General features: G+C 42.6%; 1 protein-coding gene across 8 annotated transcripts in view; it reads left to right on the top strand.

Moving 5' to 3' along the window:
- Positions 1–24,028, top strand: part of EPHB6 (EPH receptor B6) — a 90,143-nt gene that overhangs the window by 18,206 nt on the left and 47,909 nt on the right. For 6 of the 8 annotated variants that reach the window (XM_080589703.1, XM_080589705.1, XM_080589709.1 and 3 more), the window contains 2 exons: positions 13,866–13,930; positions 14,618–15,314. In XM_080589703.1, the coding sequence (XP_080445829.1) occupies positions 13,866–13,930; positions 14,618–15,314 (762 nt within the window). Of the gene's footprint in view, positions 1–13,778; positions 13,931–14,617; positions 15,315–24,028 lie in introns of all 8 variants that reach the window. The other 2 variants (XM_080589708.1, XM_080589710.1) reach the window with 1 other exon arrangement.

Below are 24,028 nucleotides of genomic sequence, written 5' to 3'. Positions count from 1 at the left end.
ACTTCAGATTAGAGGTTTAAATTGAGAAAGCCCCTTTGGTCTTTAAGAAACCTTACCAAAAAAAAAAAAAAAAGAAAAGTTTTAAATCATAACTAAAATATGTCTCAACACTAGCAGAAGAGGATTGACTGAGTAGGTAAAATCAATGAAGATAATTTTTCTTCAAGTTTTTATCAGACATTCTTGTTTCAAACAAAATGTTGTTTGAAATTTTCTATCAGTGGAAAAACAATATTGTTAAAACCTTGATGTAAATGGTTAAGAAATAAAAGGAGAAGCTGGAGAGTGGAATAGAAAAATAGCCAAATTATTCACACCATCTTTCTATACATTCTAAAGAGACCGAATACTTTTTAGGCAGAATGCTTTTCAAGTATAATGAAGGCAGTACCCTTTTGCAAGACCTAATGGAACTTTAAGACTTCTCAGAAGAAGTCCTTACATGCAATTTAAAATGATTTTGTTCTTCTTAGTGGTGTTTTTTTTATGCATAAAAAGGAATTATCAGGCTGAATTCATTTGATACAGTTGTAGAATTAAGCATGTCTGTCCAAATTTTTCCAGACATGATTTTTAGAGTAGAGAGCAATCTGCATGGGAAGCATAAGGCAAAACCGTTTTGGAAACAAAAGGCATTTGTAAACTTATTATTTCAACTTTATAAAAGGAAACAAGATTGCACAATGGTTCTCATTAAGATTGTGTTTCCCGATGTTTGTGGCACTTCAAGGGTTTTTGAGGTTTTAATTTGGGGAGCATTATTTTTTAGCTACACACTGTGTGATAAAATGAATTTTTTCCTTGTTATTGAAAAATCCTTAACTAAAAATGCACAGAAATTGTATTTCTGTCAGTAGCTATGTATGTATGTTGTTATTGTTTACAGTTTGTCATGTAAGATTTTTGGCAAGTTAACTTTATTAACCATAAAAGGTAGGGTAGCTTAGAATTTCAGAATGCCTGATGGGCTACGGTCAAAATATAGGAGAGCAAGTCAAAACTTTCTAATTAAGTAGCTCTTACTAAGACACCGAGTTAAATTTTCTGTGGAATGTTACTTTTGTTTCAACAGAGTTAGAAATGATTACAGCTATAAACACAAGTGTAGCTCATTTTGCAGAACTCATTAAATATCTGCAAAATGAATGATATGTTCTGCATATGAATGACTATGTTTGTTTTACAGCAAATGGTCCAGCCTGTGGAATGGCTGGACAGTCTTTTTAAATGTCTTCTGGAAGCTCAAGATAGAGAGAGGTTAATTGTGCTGCTTTGGTAACAACTTTTCACATTAGTGTACCTCCTTAGCAAAAGGGAATATGGTCACAAAAAGTTGTGAGGTCAGGTATTCTTATTTAATTTTTCCCCTACCTTTTCTGTTAACTGGTTGACATCTTGGTTTATTGAAAATAGCTTAGATTGCTCAAAATGGCTTGACATGAAGTGAAGGAAAACTTTTTTTTTTTCCTCAAAGGTAATCTTTGGAGTAAAAAATGCTTGGCAGAGATAGGATCAACCTCACTAAATTGAGAAAAGATATTTTCTGAAAAAGGATGGCTGACCTCAAAAAGAAGGCTTTAAACTAGGAATGACATTGGAGGGAGAGAGTAACCAGCAGCCCTGTGAGGCAGTGAACAAAGGGCATGCAGTGGTATGACAGGGAGGGAATCACAAAATCAACAAAATGGGTCTTATGTGGGATCACCTCCAGCACTTGCTTGTAGGCAAGGAAGTTCCTATAAGGAACATTTTGCAGAAATCCCTCAGACCCTTTTTAAGAATGCAACACACTGGGGTGCCTCTCTTACGTGCCTGTGTACCAAGGCATACAGTATGTAGAATAAATTATGAGTTACAGATGTGTGCACAGTTGCAGGTCTATGACCTTATTGGAGTTGGAGTAGTGGTGGATGGCTCCCATGACTGGAGTGCTGCAGTTTCAAATTAGTGATAAGTAATGGCAGTTCTGCAAACCTGAAAGTCTTGAGCTGAGCTTCAGACTTTTAGAACAGCCTATCAGAAGATTACTAAAGTTAGTAGACACAAGCTCGTACTTGCCTTCTCATTTAGATTCATGCTTCCAAAGCCTTCTTCTATGTTTGATGACCAGATCCTTGCTTTGTACATAAAGGTGTATTGAGTTTATGTGGCAAGGTTTTGGTAGCAGGGGGATGCAGGGGTGGACTCTGTGAGAAGAGGCCAAAAGCTGCCCCGTGTTAGATAAGGCAGCACCGAACAGTTCTTTAAGAACTGCTCCATTATGGGAGCATGGGGTCCATCTGTTGGGAGCAAACTGCTCCAACATGGGTCCCCCACAGGCAGCAGCTCCCCCCAGACCCCCTGCTCCTGCATGGTCTCCTCTCCAAGGGCTGCAGCTCCGGCCCGGGGCCTGCTCCTGCGGGGGCTCTCCATGGGCCGCAGCCTCCTCCAGGCCACATCCACCTGCTCCACCGGGGGCTCCTCCACGGGCTGCAGCCTGGAGATCTGCTCCATGTGGGACCCATGGGCTGCAGGGGGACAGTCAGCTCCACCAGGGGCCTCTCCACAGGCCACAGGGGAACTTCAGCTGCAGCACCTGGAGCTCCTCCTGCCATCCTTCTGCAGTGAGCTTGGTGTCTGCAGGACTGTTTCTCACTCCTTACTCTCCCAGCTGCTGTTCCCCAGCAGTTTTTTTCCCTTTCTTAAATCTGCTCTCACAGAGGCACAAACATCACTTATTGGCTTAACTCTGGCCAGCAGCAGGTTTCTTTGGAGCCAGCTGAAACTGGCCATTACCTAGCATGGGGCAGCTTCTGGATTCTTCTCACAGAGGCCGCCCCTGCAGCCCCCCGCTACCAAAACCTTGCCACACAAACCCAATACAGATCAGTTTGGGAAGAATGGCATCTTGTGGGAGAGACCCCATGCTGGAGCAGGGGAAGAGAGTGACTGTGAAGGAGCGGCAGTTACGAAGCGTCATAGACTGACCACAGGCCCTGTTCTCTGCTCTGTTCCCCTTCGCCACTTGTGGGGTGGAGGTGGAAGAGGGTGGGTGGGGGGAAGGTGTTTTTAGTTTGTTTTTAGTTTCTCACTGCTCTAGCCTGTTAGTAATAGTTAATAAATTACATTAATCTCCCTGTGCTGAGTCTGTTTTGGCCATGACGATAATTGTTGAGTGATCTCCCTGTCCTTATCTCAACCCTTGAGCCCCTTCCATCGTATTTTTCCCCCTTTCCCATTGAGGAGGGGGAGTGAGAGAGCGCTTGTAGTGGAGCTCAGCTTCCCAGCTGAGTAAAACCACCACACTCTTTAAGGATATTCTTTGAAGAGTCCAGTTGGATAATACCCTGGAGAGAAGAGGGGCCCAAGAAATCTGGGTAATATTTAAGGATCACCTCCTCCAAGCTCAAGGGTACTCCTTCCCAATGAATAGGAAGTCAGGCAAAAGAGCCTGCATGGATGAACAAGGAGCTCTTGGAGAAACTCTAACACAAGTAGAAAGCCTATAGAGGATGGAAGAAAGGTGGACTGGAAGGAATACAGAGACATTGTCCAAGGGATGAAGTTAAAAAAGCTAAAGCACAAATAGAATTGAATCTGGTCAGGGACACCAAAGACAACATGAAAAGCTTCTGTAAGTACATTGGTGACAAAATGAAGACTAGGAAATATGTGGGTCCATTGTTGAATGAGATGGGGGACCTGGTAACACAGGATGAGGAAAAAGCTGATGTACTGAATGCATTCTTTGACTCGGTCTTTACCAGCAAGACCAGCCTTCAGGATTCCCAGAGAGCCTGGGGAAAGGCTGGAGCAAGGAAGATATACCCTTGCTGTAGGAGAATCAGATCAGGGAGTACTTAGGCAAACTGGATTTTCAGAAGTATATTGGCTCTGATGGGATGCACCTATGAGTGCTGAGGGATGTAGCAGATGTCACTGCAAGGCTGCTCTCAGTAATCTTTGGTCAATCATGGTAACTGGGAGAAGTGCTCAAAGACTGGAAGAAAGCAAATGTCACTCCTGTGTTCAAGAAGGGCAAGAAGGAGGACCTAGAGAACTTCAGGTTGGCCAGCCTCACTTTGATCCTGAGGAAGGCGATGGAGCTGCTAATTCTGGAAGCCATTTCCAGGCTCATGAAGGAGAAGAAAATCATCTGGAATAGTCAGCATGGCTTCAGCAAGAGGAAGTCATGGATGACCAACAAGTTTCTGCACTGAGAAGACTGGCCTGGTAGATGAGGGGAGAGTCATGGTTGTTATCTTCCTGGACTGTCTCCTATATGATCCTCATAGACAAGCTGTGAGTGTATGAGCTCTATGGGCAGACAGTGAGGTAGATTGAAAACTGGCTTAACAGCTAGCTGTTCCCAGAGCATGGTGATCAGTAGCACATAGTCTAGCTGGAGGCCATCAGCTAGCAGTGTACCCTAGGGGTCCCTGTTGAGTCTGGTTTTGTTTAACATCTTCATTAACAATCTGGGTGATGGGGCAGAGTGTACTCTCAGCAACTTTACAGGTGATACAAAACTTAGAGGAGTGACTGATACACCAGAGGGTTTTGCTGCCATCCAGAGGGACCTGGACAATCTGGAGAAATGGGCTGACAGGAAGCTCATATAGCTCGAGAAGGGGAAGTCCTGCACCTGAGGAGGAACAGCCCCAGGCAGCGGTACATGCTGGGCGCTGACCACCTGGAAAGCAGCTTTGCAGAAAATGCACTGGGGTTCTTGGTGGTCACCTAGTTGAACATGTGCCAGCAATGTGCCCTTGCTGCTATGAATGGGCTTCATTAGGCAAAGTACTGCCAACATGTCCCTGGAGATGATCCTTCCCCTGTAATCACTACTGATTAGTCCCCACCTGAAGTAGTGTGTCCAGTTCTGGGCTCTGCAGTATAAGAGAGATGTGGCTTTACAGGAGAGTCCAACAAACAGCCATGAAGGTGATTAAGGGACTGGATCATCACTCATAGGAGGTAAGGCTGAAAGAGTTGCAAGTTTTTAGCCTAGAGAAGAGACAGCTCAGGAGGATCTTATGAATGTATTTGAGTACCTGAAGGGAGGGTACAAAGAGGACAAGATTTCTTCAGGGTTGCCCAGTGATGAGACAGGAGGCAGTGAGAGCAAACTGAAACACAGGAGATTCTGTCTGAACATCAGAAAACACCTCTTTACTCTGCAGATGACTGGACAAAATAACTTGTTGCCTAGAAAGCTTCTGGAGTCCGCCTCCTCAGAAATATTTAAAGGTTGCCTGGACATAGTCCTGTGCAACCTGTTCTAGGTGTTCCTGCTTGAGCAGGGGGTTGGGCCAGATGACTCCTAGATGACCTAAACCATTCCGTCATTCTGTGGAATACCACTGACTTTGTTTTTATCATATAAAAAGGAATATTGTAATGGATTTTAGTTTACTTCAAGGAAAAAAAAAAAAGTAAGATTACCTTTTTACTTCCATGGTTTGTGATTTGCATGAGTTATTAAAATCCTAGCAAATATTTTTCAGTTATGAAGACATAACAGACATATTTTTCTGTTATGAAGACATAACCAGGTGGATAGATGATGGAAAAGCAGTGGACATGGTCTGTCTTGATTTCAGTAAAGCATTTAACACCGTCTCCCACAGCATCCTCACAGCTAAACTGGGGAAGGGTGGTCTGAATGATCGGGTAGTGAGGTGGACTGTGAACTGGCTGAAGGAAAGAAGCCAGAAGGTTGTGGTCAATGGGACAGAGTCAGTCTGGAGGCCTGTATCTAGTGGAGTCCCTTGAGGGTCAGTACTGGGACGAATATTGTTCAATATATTCATCAATGACTTAGATGAGGGAATAGAGTGCACTGTCAGCAAATTTGCTGATGACGCTAAACTGGGAGATGTGGCTGACATGCCAGAATACTGTGCTGCCATCCAGTGCGACCTCAACAGGTTGGAGAATTGGGCGGGGAGAAGTTTAATTAAATATAACAAGGACAAGTATAGAGTCCTGCATCTGGGCGAGAACAACTCCACCCACCAGTATAAGTTGGGGACTGCCCTGCTGGAGAGCAGTGAAGGGGAGAAGGACCTGGGGGTCCTGGTGGACAGCGGGATGACCATGAGCCAGCACTGTGCCCTTGTGACCAAGAAGGTCAATGTCATCCTGGGGTGTATTAGAAAGGGTGTGATTAGTAGGTCGAGAGAGGTTCTCCTCCCCCTCTACTCTGCTCTGGTAAGACCACATCTGGAATATTGTGTCCAGTTCTGTGCCCCTCAGTTCAAGGACAAGGAACTGCTTGAGAGAGTCCAGCGCAGAGCCACGAGGATGATTAAGGGAGTGGAGCATCTCCCTTATGAGGAAAGGCTGAGGGAGCTGGGTCTCTTTAGCTTGGAGAAGAGGAGACTGAAGGGTGACCTTATTAATGTTTATAAATATATAAAGGATGATTGTCAGGAGGAAGGAACCAGGCTCTTCTTGGTGACATCTAATGATAGGACAAGGGGCAATGGGTGGAAGCTGGAACATAAGAGGTTCTGCTTAAATGTGAGAAGAAACTTTCATGGTGAGGGTGACAGAACACTGGAACAGGCTGCCCAGGGGGGTTGTGGAGTCTCCTTTTCTGGAGACATTCAAAACCCGCCAGGAATCATTCCTGTGTGATGTGATTTAGGTGTTCCTGCTCCGGCAGGGGGATTGGACTAGATGATCTTTTAAGGTCCCTTCCAATCCCTAACATTCTGTGATTCTGTGGTGTTCTTTGCAGTTCTTTCATGACACTTCTCTACATGCTATATTTTTTGCCACATGCCCAGAGCAGAGGAATCTCCTCTTGTAAACAACAGAAGATGGATGGGACTGGGTTGGATGTACAGCTGGTTTGGAAGAGGAGGAGTTTTGAGGTTATCCCAGTGGTCAGTCTCAGCAGTTCCACTTTATTTGTTTTCTTCCATAATAGTTTACTCACTAGTTTTTGAGCTAGCACATCCTCGTTCCCACATATGGTGTGTACTATAGCATTATGCTGAAGCTGTTCACAAGCTTCTGGCTAGTTCTTTCTGCTTGGAGGCCTGTAGGACTGTAGAAGCTATTCATGCTGCAGCTAACACTTTATATTTAAAGCTAATTAAAGCTTCAAGGAAAAGGAACAGCATTCTTATAATACACAGTATCTGGGACTTTCAGTGTATGCTTTAGTAAAACCACAGAAGACCCAAGCTGACTTGTTAATATTTCTGAAACAAACAAACAATCAAAAAAGCACAAAAACATAAATAAGCTTCGAACATCATATTGTACTATTATCAAAAGTAGCTAGTTTGATGGCAGTGGAATTAGGCAGTTGGGTAAGTTCTAGACTCAACAGTTGGTTATTTGCAGAATGAAGATCTTAAGCTGTAGAGGAATACATATTATACTGTATTACTAGGAAAGTTGTAGTTATTAATTTAATTTGATTGCATATGCAAAGCTGAAACTAAGCATTCAGTGCCATTTTTTTCCTTTGTTTCCGGTTTTCTACATTTCCTGACATCAACAGAGGATTTAAAAAAATAGAATAAAATACAACACTCAAATCATGGAAGTTCCCCAAAAGCTTTAATGAAAGACTGAGAAAATGAAAGAGAAAAATAAAGCTTAAATGCTGTGTTACCTTACAAATAGCTGTGTAGTTCCCAGCCTGAACCATCTGGCTGTTACTTATGTCTTTCATGGATGTTACATAACTCCTGACTGAGGTGTGAGAACTCCTCAATGCTGATGACAGCTTCGATACATTGATAGACAGCATTTTGCTGTCACATAGCAAGTGGTCAAAAATTATTTTACTGCATGGAACTCACTAGATATATATTCTGTTAACTCCACATGACTTTTATTAATTACATGTGAGTACAGGTGTGATAGTGGAATATTCATTACCAGAATGACTTCACAGTATAGATTTATCTTAAGAAAAAAAAATCAAACTCATTTGTCTCATATAGGTTGGTTTTGTATATATTCTCTAATATAAGGAGGCATATTTTATAACTAGCTTATTTTGTCATGTTAAGTCATAGCTGAACTGTAAAGAAGACTTTTTGTTATAAAAATAATAGCAAACTTTTTATTCAGTGGTTATGACAAAGTGGGAAATTTACTTGGAGGGTGGGGCCCCCAACACAAGAATCATAGAATCGTAGAAGCATTAAGGTTGGAAAAGACCTCCAAGATCATCTGGTCCAACCATACCTCTACCACCAATGTCACCCACTAAACCATGCTCCTAAGTACCATGTCCAGCTTTTCCTTAAACACCCCCAGGGATGGTGACTTCACCACCTCCCTGGGCAACTTGTTCCAATGCTTGACTCCTCTTTTTGAGAATAAATTTCTCCTAATTACCAACCTAAACCACCCCTGGCACAACTACAGGCCATTCCCTCTAGTCCTATCGCTAGTTATCTGTGAGAAGAGGCTGATTCCCAGCTCCCCACAGCTTCCTTTCAGGTAGTTGTAGAGAGCAATGAGGTCACCACCGAGCCTCCTCTTCTCCACACTAAACAACCCCAGTTTCCTCAGCCACTCCTCATAGTTCCTGTGTTCCAGGCCCTTTTCCAGCTTCGTAGCCCTTCTCTTGACACGCTGTATGGCCTCGATGTCTTTCTTGTAATGAGGGGCCCAAAACTGAAGACAGTACTCGACGTGCGGCCTCACCAGAGTATAGTACAGAGGAACGATCACCTCCCTAATCCTGCTGGCTACACTATTCCAATAGAAGCCAGGATGCTATTGGCCTTCTTGGCCACCTGGGCACACTGTCAGCTCATGTTCAGGTGAGCATCGACTAGCATCCCCAGATCCTTTTCCTCTGCACAACTTTCAAGCCACTCTGCACCAAGCCTGTAGCTTTGCATGGGTTTGTTGTGCTCCAAGTGCAGCACCCAGCACTTAGCCATGTTAAACCTCATCCCATTGGCCTCTGACCATCGACCCATCCTGTCCAGATCCATCTGCAGGGCCTTCCTATCCTCCAGCAGATTGACACTTCCCCCCAGCTTGGTGTTGTCTGCAGACTTACTGAGGGTGTGCTCAATTCCCTCATCCAAAATTATCAATGAAGATATCAAAGAGGATGGACCCCAACACCGTCCCCTGGGGAACACCACTGGTGACCGATCTTTCTATTTCTGGCAATCCGCCTGGGATATTTTGCACTGCTTTTGAAGCTGGGAACTGCAGCTGCTCCTCAGGAAAGCCAAAGAAATATAAGATCTCATGTAGGAATATAGGAAACCTAAGTTCTGGGCCATGCTGAAACCTGAAGCCTGATTAACCATGATCACTTGATCATGTTTACCTTAGGATGGGTTTACTCTGTCCTTTCTGATGATTTCTCCCCTTTCAAAGGAGGGCTGTTCCACTGTCTAAGTGGAGTACTTGGAGTACACATAACCCAGCAACTGGGACTGTTAGGGTACAGAGGGTACAGACTGTTAGAGGTGTGGAGGCACCTATTTGCCAACCTGATGCACTCTGTGGAGAGGTATGTTGCTTCACGGGCTTTTAACAGGAATGTCACTGAGAAACTACCAAACCTCATACAGCCCCCTGATACAGCTGTTGTTGTTTCACATGAGCACCAGTGATAACAACCAGAAGTCTGAGAAGTATCAGGAGGGATAACAGAGCACTGGTGGCAGCAGTAAAGGGCTCTGGAGCACAGGTATTTTTTCATCAGTCCTCCTGGTCAAAAGAAGGGGATTTGAGAGGGCCAGTCAAATCTGGTGAATCAAAAAACAGTTACAGGGCTGCTGGTACCACAGCCAGGGGTTCATCTACTCAGACCTTGGGACTCACTTTGAGAAACCTCATCTACTGGGGGCTGATGGGGTCCATCTGTCACAGGAGGGGAAAAGATCTTCAGTCACAGGCTTGCCAAGCTGGGGAAGAGGGCTTTAAACTAAAGTTGCTAGAGGAGGGGAACCTCAATCCATCCAACTCCTACCAGTTTGATGCTAGTGCCAGCAATAGATGCCCAGAGCCTAGAGAAGGATCACAGATCAGCGGGAGAGCACCCGAAGAGCAGCATGAAGGAATTCCAGCCACCCCAACCAGTAAGTCAGCTTCATCAGGGGCCCAACTCAAATGCCTCTATGCAAAGGCACGTAACACAGGGAATAAACGAGGAGTTAGAGATGTGCACATGCCTGCAAGACTATGATCTTATTGTTATCACAGAGACATGGTGGGATGGCTCCAATGACTGGAGTGTTGGAATGGAAGGATACAGGTTCTTCAGGAAGGACAGGCAGGGGAGATGAGGAGGGGGTGTCACCCTCTATGTCAGTGAGCAGCTGGAGTGCATGGAGCTGCACCTAAGGATGGATGAGAAGGTGAAGAAGAGCTTATGGGTCAGGATTAAAGGGACGACAGGGACAGGTGATATTTTGATGGGGGTCCCTAACAAGTCACTCAACCAGGATGACCAACCAGATGAGCCCCTCTATAGACAGATAGGAGCAGCCTCACATTCACAAGCCCTGGTCCTCATGGAAGACTTCAGCAACCATGACATTTGTTGGAGGGACAACAAAGCAGGGCATAAGCAATCCAGGACATTCCTGGAATATGTTGATGATAACTTCCTTCTCCAAGTGATAAAGGAGCCAAGGAAGAGAGGTGCTATTCTGGACCTCATTCTCACCAACAAGGAGAGGCTTGTGGGGAATGTGAAGTTCAAGGCAGCCTTGGCTGCAGTGACCATGAAGTGGTGGACTTCAAGATCCTTAGGGCAGCAAGGAGGGTTCCCAGCAAGCTCACTGAACTGGACTTCAGGAGACCATACTTTGTCTTCTTCAGAGACCTGTGTGGTAGAATAGGACCTGATGAATGCATCCAAGGATCTTGAGGGAGCTGGTGGATGAAGTTGCTAAGTCACTATCCATCATATTTGAGAAGTCGTGGCAGCTTGGTAAAGTTTCCACCAACTGGAAAAGGGGAAACATAACTCCCATTTTTAAAAAGGGAAAAAAAATGAAAATCTGGGGAACTACGGGCCAGCCAGTCTCACCTCTGTGCCTAGCAAGATCATGGAGCAGATCTGCTGGGAAATTTTGCCGAGGCATTTGGAAAACAAAGAGGTGATTGGTGACAGCCACCATAGCTTCACTAAGGGAAAATTGTGCCGGACAGTTTGGTGGCCTTCTGCAATGGGGTAGCAGTGTTCATGGATAAGGTAAGAGCAACTGATGTCATCTACCTGGACTTGTGCAAAGCATTTGACACTGTCCTACACAACATCCTTGTCTGTAAATTGGAGAGACATGGCTTGATGGATGGACCACTAGGTGGATAAGGAATTTGCTGGAGTTGCAGTCAATGGCTTGATGTCCAGATGGAGACCAGTGACAAGTGGCATTCCTCAGGGGTCAGTATTGGGACTGGCACTATATAACATCTTTGTTGGTGACATGGACAGTGTGATTGAGTGCACCCTCAGTGAGTTTGCTGACAACACCAAGCTGTCTGGTGTGGCTGACATACTGGAGGGATGGAATGCCATCCAGAGGGACCCTGACAGGCTTGAGAGGTGAGCCTGTGAGAATCTCATGAAGTTCAGCAAGGCCATGTGCAGGATCTTTCACCTGAAGAGGGCAATCCCAAGCCTGAATACATCCTGGGTTTGAGAATAGATTGAGGGCAGCCCTGCAGTGAAGGGCTTGGGGGTATTGATGGATGAAAAGCTCAACATGACCTAACAACGTGTGCTTGGAGCCCGGAATGCCAGTCATATTCTGGGCTGGATCAAAAGAAGTGTAGCTAGCAGGTTTAGGAAAGTGATTCTCACCCTCTGCTCTCATAAGACCTCACCTAGAGTACTGCATTCAGGTCTGGGGCCTCCAGCATAAGAAGGACTTGGACCTGAGCAAGTTCAGAGGAGGGCCACGAGAATGATCAGGAGGCTGATGTTTCTATCCTATGAAGACAGGCTAAAAGAGTTGGGGTTGTTCGGTCTGGAGAAGAGAAGGCTCCAGGAGACCTTATAACAGCCTTCCAGCACACAAGAAAGATGGGAAAGAAACTTTATCAGGAAGTGTAGTGATAAGACACAGGATAATGGCTTTAAACTGAAAGAGGGTAGATTTAGATTAGATATTTGGAAGAAATTCTTTACTATGAGGGTGGTAAAGCTTGCCCAGGAAAGTTGTGGATGCCCCATCCCTGGAAGTGTTCAAGGCTTTGGGGCTTTGAGCAATCTGATACAGTGGAAGGTGTCCCTGCCCATGGCGGAGGGTTTGGAACTAGAGCTGTAAGCTTCCTTCCAACCCAAACCATTCTATATTTCTATGATTAATGTGGACCAAATCCAAAGAATTACTGATAAGGATAGTGAAATTGGCTATCTGTAATTTGGAAATAGGAGTCAATAAAAGATGGGACAATCATATCCTTAAATAACCTTTGTAAAGGGATTAATGAATCCTGTGTGTAATTAAGATGGAAGTTGCTGCTGTTTTTATTTTCCAGTGTTTTTTCATCTTTTTTACACAAAGTAACAACAACAAAAAAAGAAGCAAACAAAAAGAGATTGACTTTCCAGAATTGAAGAAAAATAAAAAGTCTACCCGTACAGTGTGTATTAACACATCCTCAGGTTGTGATTCTCCTAATTAAAAAAATGCCTATTCACTTCAGCAAGATTAATTCCAGGATAAGGTGCTACTGAGTATGAGCAAAGGCTTTAATGCCCTGCTTGCCAAAAGCAACTTTTTAGTAAGTTCTGGTCCAGGATGAATTTGATCCCTGGGGTTATTTAAGGAAAGGTTGGACGTGGTGCTTAGGGACATGGTTTAGTGGGTGATAGTGGTGGTAGGGGGAATGGTTGGACAACATGATCTTGGAGGTTTTTTCCAGCCTTAATGATTCTATGAACACATGTAAATTTCTATTTGATTGAGTCTTTTTCTTCTCCTACAACCCCATTAAAAATGTGCACAGAAAAGCACACATGCTTGCATAACAATATCTTCCAGGGTGGTTTCAGACCTGATATACTCTGCTGGAGGACACCATGTGCATAGCTTGCACTGTCAAAATCTGTTCTGTATTGCTTCGTACCTGAACAAAGAATAGCATCTCCAAGAGCTGTTGAGTCTAGTACCTGTCTCCAGTGGTAGACTGACTTTCAACGGAAATGCAGACCACTTGTGGGAATAAGCTGGACCTGTTAAGTTCTGCATGTACTCCTGAACAAATACAAGAGACATTGAGTCTTTTAACATTGAGTCATTTAACATTGAGTTTCTGATGAAACTGATACTCACACACAGGCTTGCAGCTTAATGCCCTGCTCCAGAACAAAGTGAATGCATTACAAGATCAGCTGGGTCATGATACTAAATTCCCGTAAAAATTTGGTTCCAGAGCTGCAAAAAAAGGTGTTTTAGTTTTGTGTCCATATTTACATATGCATATAAAATGGATAAACATGTTCCTGAGGAAAGCCTGCCATACATTTATGTAAGTCTCTGTCCCACCCTTTCCTTTCCAAAAGGAGGGTGCCCTCACCTGTACTGCTCATTATGATAATTGTTTAGTGCTGTGAGTACACTTAAACTTTGCCTGGGAGAGGTTTTGTCTGGCAAGAATATTTCAAAACAACTTACTAATGATGGCATAAGCGTGATCATATGCCCTGCGCCTCTGTCTTGGTCTTGCTTAGTTTCCTAGTATAGATGTAGCCTACTGTATTTAATCTCAAAATATGAATGTATATTCTGGGTGTGTGGAAGCCCTCTACAAAAGTTGTTTTTTTGTTTTTGTTTTTTTCAAAGACAATCTTGTGAGGGACAGATAAGATTTTTGCCTGACTCAGAAGAGCACAAAGTACTTTTTTATTTAATCTTTTTAAATATAAACAGAAATACTTCTGGATACAACTGGAGAAACCTCAGAGATTGGCTGGACCACTCACCCTTCTGATGGGGTAAGCATTTCTCTTGTCTGTTTCTTGACCTTACCTCTGCTGGGATGATGTGCATGCAGTTGATAAAGAAAAGGAGACTGGAACCAATGAGGCTTGGTTTATATTTTTGGACATAAGAACAATTTGAACACAGTCTGTTGTTCAGAACCAGAAGAGAAGAGGATACTGGGTATAATACTATTGCCTCTTCCTTACCTTCTTCCTTACCCCCTCCTTCGAAAATATTTATAAGGTCTCTAGCCAACCCTCTACACAGACTAACTGTGGTGGAGTTGTGGAGGAGGGACTTCTGCTTTAATATTTTCTTCAAAAAGTGGTCTCTTGTTCCTCTGTCTTACTTGTGTTGTGCATGTTTGTGGACGTGAGAGATAGGGGAGTAGTGTGGAAAGGTGTGACTCTGTGACTTAAAGATCCTCAGTGCTGTATGAGAGTTTTGTATGAGTTATGTCTTGCAACAGTTCTTTCTTACAGGCATTAGAAGCTTTTCTTTACAAGGTAATACTTTGTCCTGTCTATAGTGCTGTGCTGCACATGACAGCAGCAGACTCAAATCTTGTCATAAACATAAAAAAGAAAGAAAAAAGGAAGGGAAGAAAGCCTGTCTTGTATTTCTGGTACAGTTGAACACCGAATCCCTATTTTTTATACTATTTCTTCTTCTTTTTCTCTCCCATATATCCATTATAGTGGGATGAAGTAAGTGTTCTGGATGACAAGAAGCGCCAAATCCGAACCTTTGAAGTCTGTAATGTGGCTGAACCAGGTCAGAATAACTGGTTGCGTACTCATTTCATAGAACGACGTGGAGCCCACCGAGTCCATGTCCGCCTCCGTTTTTCAGTGAGAGATTGTGCCAGCATGCGCACTGTGGCCTCTTCTTGCAAGGAGACTTTCACACTCTACTACCACCAGTCAGATACCGACATAGCCTCTCAGGAACTGCCAGAATGGCGTGAAGGCCCCTGGACAAAGGTGGATACTATTGCAGCTGATGAAAGCTTTTCCCAGGTGGACAGCACAGGGAAGGTAGTAAAGATGAATATTAAAGTACGCAGCTTTGGGCCACTCACTAAGCATGGCTTCTACCTGGCCTTCCAGGACTCAGGAGCTTGCATGTCCCTGGTGGCAGTCCAGGTCTTTTTCTACAAGTGCCCAGCTGTAGTGAAAGGATTTGCCTCTTTCCCTGAAACTTTTGCTGGAGGGGAAAGAACCTCACTGGTGGAGTCACCAGGGAAATGTGTAGCAAATGCTGAAGATACAAGCACAACTGGGTCTTCAGGTGTTCGATTGCACTGCAATGGAGAAGGGGAGTGGATGGTGGCCATTGGACGATGCACCTGCAAGGCTGGCTACCAACCTGTTGATGATGAACGAGCCTGCCAAGGTGAGAGGCTTTTTTCTCTACTCCACTTTGTTGGCCACTTTGTTGGTCCTGTGTGTTTGCATATTTGGCATTTGCCTGGGAGTTTGTTTGCATATTTGGAAGTTCACAGACCTATGAGATGAAATAATTCTCATCAATAATTTCTAAGAGTGCTTACTTGCAGTCTCTTCTCCTTATGTTTTCAGTTTCTCAGACTAGTATTGGAGGGACCACTTCTTGGTGCTAAGAACATGTCTGGAAATTCCATTCAGGCCTTTGTTCAAGCTGCCTATTGGGTTCTGTCTGCAAAATGAGAAGTTGTAACTAGCCAACTAAAATGTAGTTCCACTTCTTTACCAATGTGCAACAGTATTGAAGTAGAGGTGCCACATGGAGCAGAGCTGACACCAGATCTAATACACTCTACCATCTTAAGTAGCTTGGGCCCTCTTGCTAGTGCTACTGAAACTAGTGGTCAAAAAAGAAAGGGGAAATAGCAGCAACCTGGTCATGGAACAGGGAACATGAAGTAGGGGTCCGTGAGTCTGATTCAGTAAGGAACAGTGATAATGGTATTATCATTAGACTTCTAAAGTGCTCTCTGTCTTGAGGCCGATGCTACTTTGTGTGAAATACTTGTAGGAGGAAGTAGAATAAATTGCCTATCACCCAGTAAAGGTATTTGGCCAAAGTCTTGCCAAACTGTCGTGACATTTAATTCCATACCACTTAGGTCCTGCTCAGGTCCCACACTTTCCAATACATCCTCATTAATCACCACACAGCAATTAATACACAGATATCATTCACTTAGTCTAAAGACAATCCCCGTGGAATTTCCATAAAATGTTAATAAAACATCCACTGAGATCTTTTACTCCCTGACTTAGCTTCTGTCTGTTATGATGGTCACTCGGGACAGGAGAGATGGTGTGTTGTGTGAAGTTACTGGATGCCAAAGCCAGCTCAGGTTGGGTCATTGCTGTACTTGCACTGTCTTGTAAGGCTTGTCCTCCATTGTTTTGCGTGTTTCCTTCTGTAGGACTCCTTATAACATGCAACTCAGATCAAGGGTTACAACAATTTAAAGGTATATCCATCACAATCTCCACCCCTTGTCCCTTCAGACCAGAGGTCCCTTCAGACAGACACCTGCCATGTTGTGGTATTATCCATGGCCACAGGCACTCCGAGGTGTTCTGGCATGGCCTTATCCATGGACAGAGACACTGTAAGGTGTACCTGCTGTGGCACGGATTTCTCTGTGGCCACAGATGCTTCAAAGTGTACTTTGCTCCAAAGTGGACTTATCTGTGGCCAGAGATGCTTTGGAATGTACGTGCTCCCATGTGGATTCATCCACAAGTCCCTCTGACTCAAGTTCAGTCTGGAGTTCCAGCCTGTTCAGTACAGGAGCACAGGAACAGCAGTGATGCCCTGGCCATCTGCTAGCCCAGACACGTGCCCACAGTTCTTATCAAAATGCTCCCAGGTACAGCAAAGCAAGATAATAAGGAGTAGAGCATGTGAAAGAAGGAAAAGCAGCCACTAACAAACACTGGACTCTAACATACAGCAAGCAAGCTCTGTGGCAATTATAGGAACCTGCTAATTAGAAGCTAAACAGCTGTAACATCTAAAATTTGCTCTTGCACACTGCAGTCAAACCTGTCAGCATCTCAGAACCTTTGGGTTCTATGGTGGGCATCAAAAAGAACTGTTGTGTTTTTACCCTGGCAGGCAGCTAAGTACCACACAGCCACTCGTTCACTGTCTCCAGGTGGGATGGGGGAGATAAACAGAAAGGTAGAAGTGCGAGAATTTGTAGATTGAGATAAAGATAGTTGACTAGGTAAAGCAAAAGCCATGCATGCAAACAAAACAAAAGAAGGAATTCATTTGCCACTTCCCATTGGCAGGCAGGTGTTCAGCCACTTCCAGGAAGACAGGGCTCATCTTGCATAATGGTTTCTTGGGAAGAAAAATGCCATTGCTCCGAACACCATTACCAGCCCTCCACCTTCTTTACTCCAGTTTTTATTGCTGAGCTTGATGTCATATGGTATGGAATATCTCTATTCAGTTTGGGTCAGCTGTCCTGGCTGTGTCCCTTCCAACTTCGTGGACACCTCCAGTCTCCTAGCTGGCAGGGCAGCATAAGATTCAGAAAGGTCCTTGTCTCCGTATAAGCACTGATCTGCAACAACTAAGAACATTGGTGTGTTATCACCACTTTTTTCATCAAAAATCCAAAATGCAACATTATATGAGCCCCTACAAAGACAATTAACTCTATCCCAGCCAAAACCATGATATGAATCTGAATGTCAGTCTAATGTCATGAATGTCTTCCCATCTCAACCTTAACACAATCTATTAAACCAAAATGCTGTTTATGTTGCTTATATAATTTTGTGTATAATGTTATTGTGGAGCTTCCTTGTTTTTGATATACATATATTTGGATTCTTAACAATGTAAAATGTTGCTGCATCACAGTTAGTATTCTAAAAAATTACATCTAATGTGGAACCCAGCTTCAGCTGCAGACACAATTTTAAAGTTGGATTGTAACTTATTCAAGAGTTTGTCTGGGACATTGAGAGTACAAACATTTTGGTTAACAATGAGCTCAAATGCAATGGGTAGTTAATGGTTGTCAGTGTGTTACCTAATTCCTGTTTCATTAAGTGGTTGGGATTATGCAAAATAACATTATTAAAACACAGTTCATTGTGCTAGACACTTATGAAAGGAATGTTGGCCACTTATGAAAAGAAGTTGGTTAGTACTTTTTATTTGTTTATTCTTCGAGAACAATCAAAATGTGTGCCTTTTCATCTTGCTCATCCTGAAAGAAATGTCACTACATTCATACAGCGCTGCTGCTGTGACAGAAAGCTCAGCCAGTCATATAGCAGCTCTATATGGCACTAGCACTGTTGTCTTTATCAGTAGTGTGACTATTCCAAAATCCAGGTATACTACCAGTCAATAATTCAGTATCAGATAGTAGTCATAAGTACTCCAAAAATATGGAAATTAGGCTTGGCAAATAAAAATTAGGATTTTTTTTTTCTAGATTCTTGAAGGTTCCATTTTTTGTAGTCTTCAGTGAAAGCTGATACTCCCCTGCAGCCTATTATTGCAGGAGCTGAACATAGATAAGAATGAGCAAATATTTTAAGGATTACAACTGAAATAATGACAGTCTATCAAACTACAGAATGCTACACCCATTAGTCACTTCCTCAGCTTAGAACAGGCAAAAATTGGAAAAGACAACCAACTAGTCAACTTGAATGTTAGAAGATAATTTTTCTCCTCATGTTTTTCGCAAAATCTTCTGCCTTGACGGCCATTCCTCATCTCCTCTTCTGCTAAAAATATGTTGCTGTCTTGTCTGAATGGAGCCACGTTCTGCTAGTGTACTTTGTACTCTTGCTTGCGTATTATCTTTGCACAGAGTCCTTTCCAGTACTTCTCTGTGTATATTCTCAGTTCTTCCTGTGAACAAAAGGACACTGGGATATATATAGTGTTCTTTATGAAATACATAGCAAAAGCAGTAGTCTAAGAGCAGATCTCTACTGAACATCCTGCATAAAGCTCTTTTTATCAAGACTAAAGAGTGAACTATAGGATAGAAAGGAGAAGCAAGTTCTCTTATGCTGTGGTAGAGGAGTGTGTGGGCATTTCCCTCCTCCTCACCATATGGAAGCCTGCGGAGTCCTGTCTGGACCAGCTGTTACCTCTTTATTTAGTACAAAGAATCTGACAAGAAGCATTCAAAGTAGATATCTTTGTCTTTCCTGCTACCTTTCCAAGATAACTTTGTCTTTCCTGACCCCTACCATGACTTAAGATATTCTTTCTTTCATTTGTTTCATAAGACTGCCTGTTGGGTCTTACTATATGGCAAATTTCTCCAGCTAATCAGAAAAGTGAAATAACATCCATGAGCAGTTAACCCTACAGGTGGTACAGGATGTAATGTGGTGGTGGGGGGATTCACTTTTCACTATATCCAAGTAGACCTCTTCTCATGCTCAACAGCCAGAGAAGAGAAAGGCAGTTTACAGAGGGAAAATGAAGGTTCGAATCCTGGTTTATTTTCTTCCTATAGGTGTATATAAACAGGGTGCCTTGCCTTGCAGGGTTTCCTGCAACTCTAAGGGTTTTTCCATACAGAGGGCCTAGAATGGAAAGTTCTAGATGATTGGGCCATCCTAGATTACTGGTTCCCAAAATTCTGGACTGATTGGCTTCTCTCAAATTGACAGATTCATTAATTAAAATGGTCGTTCCTGGATTCCATTCCCACAAACCTGTTTACAATGGGATACATTTCTTGGTATTCAGTACCCACTGCTTATCCAGAGCTTTTATCTAAAAGTCACATGGGATTTAAGTTACCAGATGCTTTTGCAAATAGTGCTCAGAATTCACAACTAAAACATTTTTTTAGAAATATTTCAAAAATGAGAATGTGGGGAAAAAAGAGAAATGACTACTTGACAAAAGTGCTAAGCTGACACTTTTAAAAGAAGAAGTAAAGTGAGCTTGAGGTCAGTGATATAAAACTATTAGTTTAGTAATATGGAATTTCTCTTTTTTCCTTCTCATGTCCAAAATACAAATTAATTCCAGTGCAGTTCTGTCAATCAAGCTCTATGTCTGTTTTTCTATTCTGTCCCATAGTAGTATCCCCCTATCACTGAAAATGTGCCATTACTATATGCGTACCCCTACATCTGTAATTACCAACCAACTATCCACTTGCTGTTTCTGTAGCTCAGGGGATCGACTTTTATCCCTTTATCCAGTTTTGATGTCTGAGGGAAAGATTGTTGGAGTACAGGAAGGAAAACAGATTGAACCATATTTTGAAAGGGATGGAGTGGAGGGAGCTATACAGATCATGAGATCTAAATATCCTTGTTGGGTATCGTAATATATGGGACTTTTTGTGGCAAGGTTTTAGTAGTGGATGAGACTGAAGGGGTATCTTCTGTTGGAAAAGGCTAGGGGATTTCCCATGCCAGACAACTGTTTACAGTTGGTTCTGCAATGGCCAACTGCAGGACAGAGCTGAGCTGATTGGATATGTATGGCACTTCTGGGCAACCAATATTTAAGGTCAGAAAACACCAGACAGAGAGAGAAGGAGGGAATAGAAAGAGAGAAATAGCAGAGGGAACACCAAGGTCAGAGCAGGAGGAAGAGGAGATAGGTAGTCCAGGCATCAGAGCAGATATTCTCTGCAGCCTGTGGAGGAATCCATGCCAGAGCAGATACTCACACTGCAGCCTTTGGAAGACTCAATGCTGGAGCAGATAGGTATTTTTTGATAGAACTGCAGCCTGTGGAGAGTCCATGCTGGGGCAGGGGAAAAGTGTGTGAGGAAAGAAGCTGCAGAGAGAAACTGTTATGCACTGACTGCACACCCTCCATTCTTCTCTGTGCTGCTTAGGTGGGGTAGAAGAGTGAAGGAGTTAAGTTAAGCTTGGGAGATGGGGGTGGAAAGGTGTTGTTTTAATGTTTGTTGTTTTTTTTTTCTTTTTTTTTCTTTTTTTCTCACTACCCAAATTTCTTTTAATCAGCTATAAATTAATTTTCCCCAAGCCAAGTCAGTTTTGCCTGTGATTGTAATCAGTAAGCAATTCTCTGTCTTACCTCAATCCATAAGCATTCACATCCTATTTTCTCCCCATGTCTTGCTGAAGAAGGGGAGTGGCTGGGTGAGCATTTGTCTGTTTGCCAAGATTAACCCACCACACACAGTTATTTCTCCTCTCTTCTTTCACTGTATGTTTCTAGGAGTATTAAGGAAGAAATAGATCTGCCTGGCTTCTGTAGTAGCTATAGGCTCTTCTTTCATAGGATGCAGGAATATATGAAGAAGTCAGCTGGAGAGGATAAAATTGCCAGGCTCTTGTGACCACATGCAGTCCCTTCTGATTGCAGAAGGAATCTCAACTGTATTACTGATAATTGCAGGAGCTAATAACTGTGCACACAGTTGTTTGAGGGCTGATATGGGAAGAATATTGAACGATTATTTTTTGTGTTATGAAAAGATGTCCTTCCTCGCCAGCTTGGTTAATTTTTATTTTTTTTTGTAAATCTGGGATCCTAAATAAATGTTAAGATTTATGTTAAAGCACAAACTTCAATAATCTGATACGAAATACGCATGTACTGCTAGTATAAAATATATACAATAAACCTTTTTCAAATCTTAGTCACTTAAAAGATGCTTTCTACAAAACCAAATAATAATTTAGGTTGCAGGGACCTGTGGAAATCCTCTGCTCAAACCCCACTCTCACAGCAGGACCAAAGTGTGTTAGGTCACTCGAGGTCTATTCTAGTCTAGTTGTCATTATTCCTAAAGATGAACATTCCACAACATCCTTCAGCAACTGTTCCCAATGTTTTGTGACATGGTGAAATTTCTTTTTCCTATCTAGCAGGAGATTGTAATAAGAACAAGGGATTATTGCAACTCGTGTCTGTGGCATCATGTCCTACCACCTTTTACCTATATTGTCTGATAAAAAGTTTGGATTCATTACCTGGTGTGCAATGAGCCAATTCACACACTGGGTTGAGATACTGTTTATTTCAGAATTGTGCAAGTGTCGGTACCAGGTGTTTTCCCACAAAGCTGGCACACGTTAGGACTTTCCATGCGACTCTTTATACAAACCCTTATGTGAGAAACAAAGTTGTGTTTTTGCAATAGAAGGTGTTTTTGCAGTGGAAAATTCCACTAACCTTGCATATTCAAAAGTGGTTGTGCAGCATAGCAGTGGGGAGTATGTTAAGCAGATAAGGGGAAGGTCCCACTGTCCCAAAATAAGGAGGATAGCTAAGAAAAACAGGATAAGCCGTAGGAAATCAGTAAAAACAAAAATCATGGGCCCTCTAGTCATGAGAGAGGGAGGAAAAAAAAGGAAAAGGAGAAATTAACGGTTGGTCAAGTAAAATTGTACATATATGGTATAGAAGTGTGTCGAGTAGGTTGTGAACCTGTAGTACTCAGCCAATGAGGAAACGGGAGAAGTCAGGTGTCGGGTAATAGGGAATATAAGGTTATGATAAACTTTTACTGTGCGCTCCTGCTTGCAGGATGCCCACCATTGCAATCGCGAATAAAATAGCTTCACAGAAGATCCTGTCTGAAGAAAATTATTGAGATTTTTCTCACACTTATCAATATATCTACATGTTTGTACAATCCCCTAGCCTCCAATTGGTTACATAGTTAGCATACTGCTGACATGACAGAATCATTCTGTGCATTCTCAGAGGAAGGGTCCATTGTTGGGCTGGGGTCTCCCAGCCTAGGGATGTGTTTTTGACAATTATAATGAAGGTAGTTCATGGATAGCTCACATTAGAATACTCCTAATCTTTGTTTTTCAGCCAACTATTCACCTTATGTTGATTGGTGATGTATTCAAGAGCATAAATTTCCTTCAAGAATGTTTCCCTCAAGAATGTCAACATAATAGTCTTCCTGTTTAGCAGTTCCTCAGTTAATCATCCTTTAGACATCTCTAAGGCCTGGGTCATCTTGCCGTTTCCTCAAAGAACATATCTCTTTAATACAAAACAGAGCTAGCTATTGACTGGTATCACCTACAGTCTTTATATCCTCACATTAGGTAGTTAATGCCAGCAGTTAGATTTCCCCAGCAGCCTTTTCTTCTTTAAAATGAACAAACCTAGTGCTCTTAGTCTCTCCTGAGTGAGAAAACTTCTTTGAAGTAAACTCTTGTTTGGTAATACTGCTGGGCATCTTGTGCTAGATTTATGTACTTATATATTATTTTTCTTTATTGCTCCTTTCTTCAGCTTCTGAATTTTATTCTGCTACATGCACACATTTTGGTGCTTTTCATGTACTTTTCATGTGCTTTTCCTTCTATCCAGTGATTGCTCTGTACTCATATTCCCTTCTTTCCCAGCCCAAGTCTTTCCTCTCATTTCACCTTTTTTGCTTCACACAGCCCATTCTGTAATGCTCTTCACAATGTATAACTAGTTAAGAATTTGTCAGCTTTGCCTCTTACCTTACTCAGCTAGCCTCTTTCCAGCAGTTCATCAGGAAACAGTTCTCAGTCACTTAATCTGTTTTATCTCAGTTGATTTGAGTTTCCCCTTTTTTTAATAAAGCAAAACCAAAGCAACCCACACTCTTCTCTCCTTATGTTTCTTTCATTTCCCACTATCTCTTCCCCACCTAACCAGCTGTAGAAACTATAAATCTCTAGATCAACTTAGGGGACTATTACTATACTATGCCTCAAATACTCCTATATTCATTCATTCCTCCAGGTTTGACTCCAGTGCCAGATTTGATGCTCTGTTCATTTTTCATACTCTCGCATCTAGTATTCATTCTTGCTGTAGAAACAGATAATTCCTAATGTAAATCTCTCCTGAAATCTAATGCTGTTTAAAGTAAATTTGGGCCTGTTAAGTGTTTCTAAACAAACTGAAAGGAATCATCTTTCTGATATGTGTATTCTTGGTCATACTTAAATTTTTCCCACTGTTCTTTTTTAGTCTTGTTACTCTTCTCTTTGTGTCTTGATTGAATTCTGAGCTTCTTGGGAAACCTGCTTATTTGTGCTTTTTTTTTTTTTTTCTAAGATACTTTGGGTACTGTCATAAGAGGCAGTTGGCTGTCCCTTTGTTTACTTGCAAAAAAACACACACAATGT

Source organism: Anser brachyrhynchus (assembly GCF_964034855.1).
Source record: "Anser brachyrhynchus genome assembly, chromosome: 1".
NCBI classification, from domain to species: domain Eukaryota; kingdom Metazoa; phylum Chordata; class Aves; order Anseriformes; family Anatidae; genus Anser; species Anser brachyrhynchus.
This window is presented reverse-complemented; position numbering and strand designations above follow the sequence as displayed.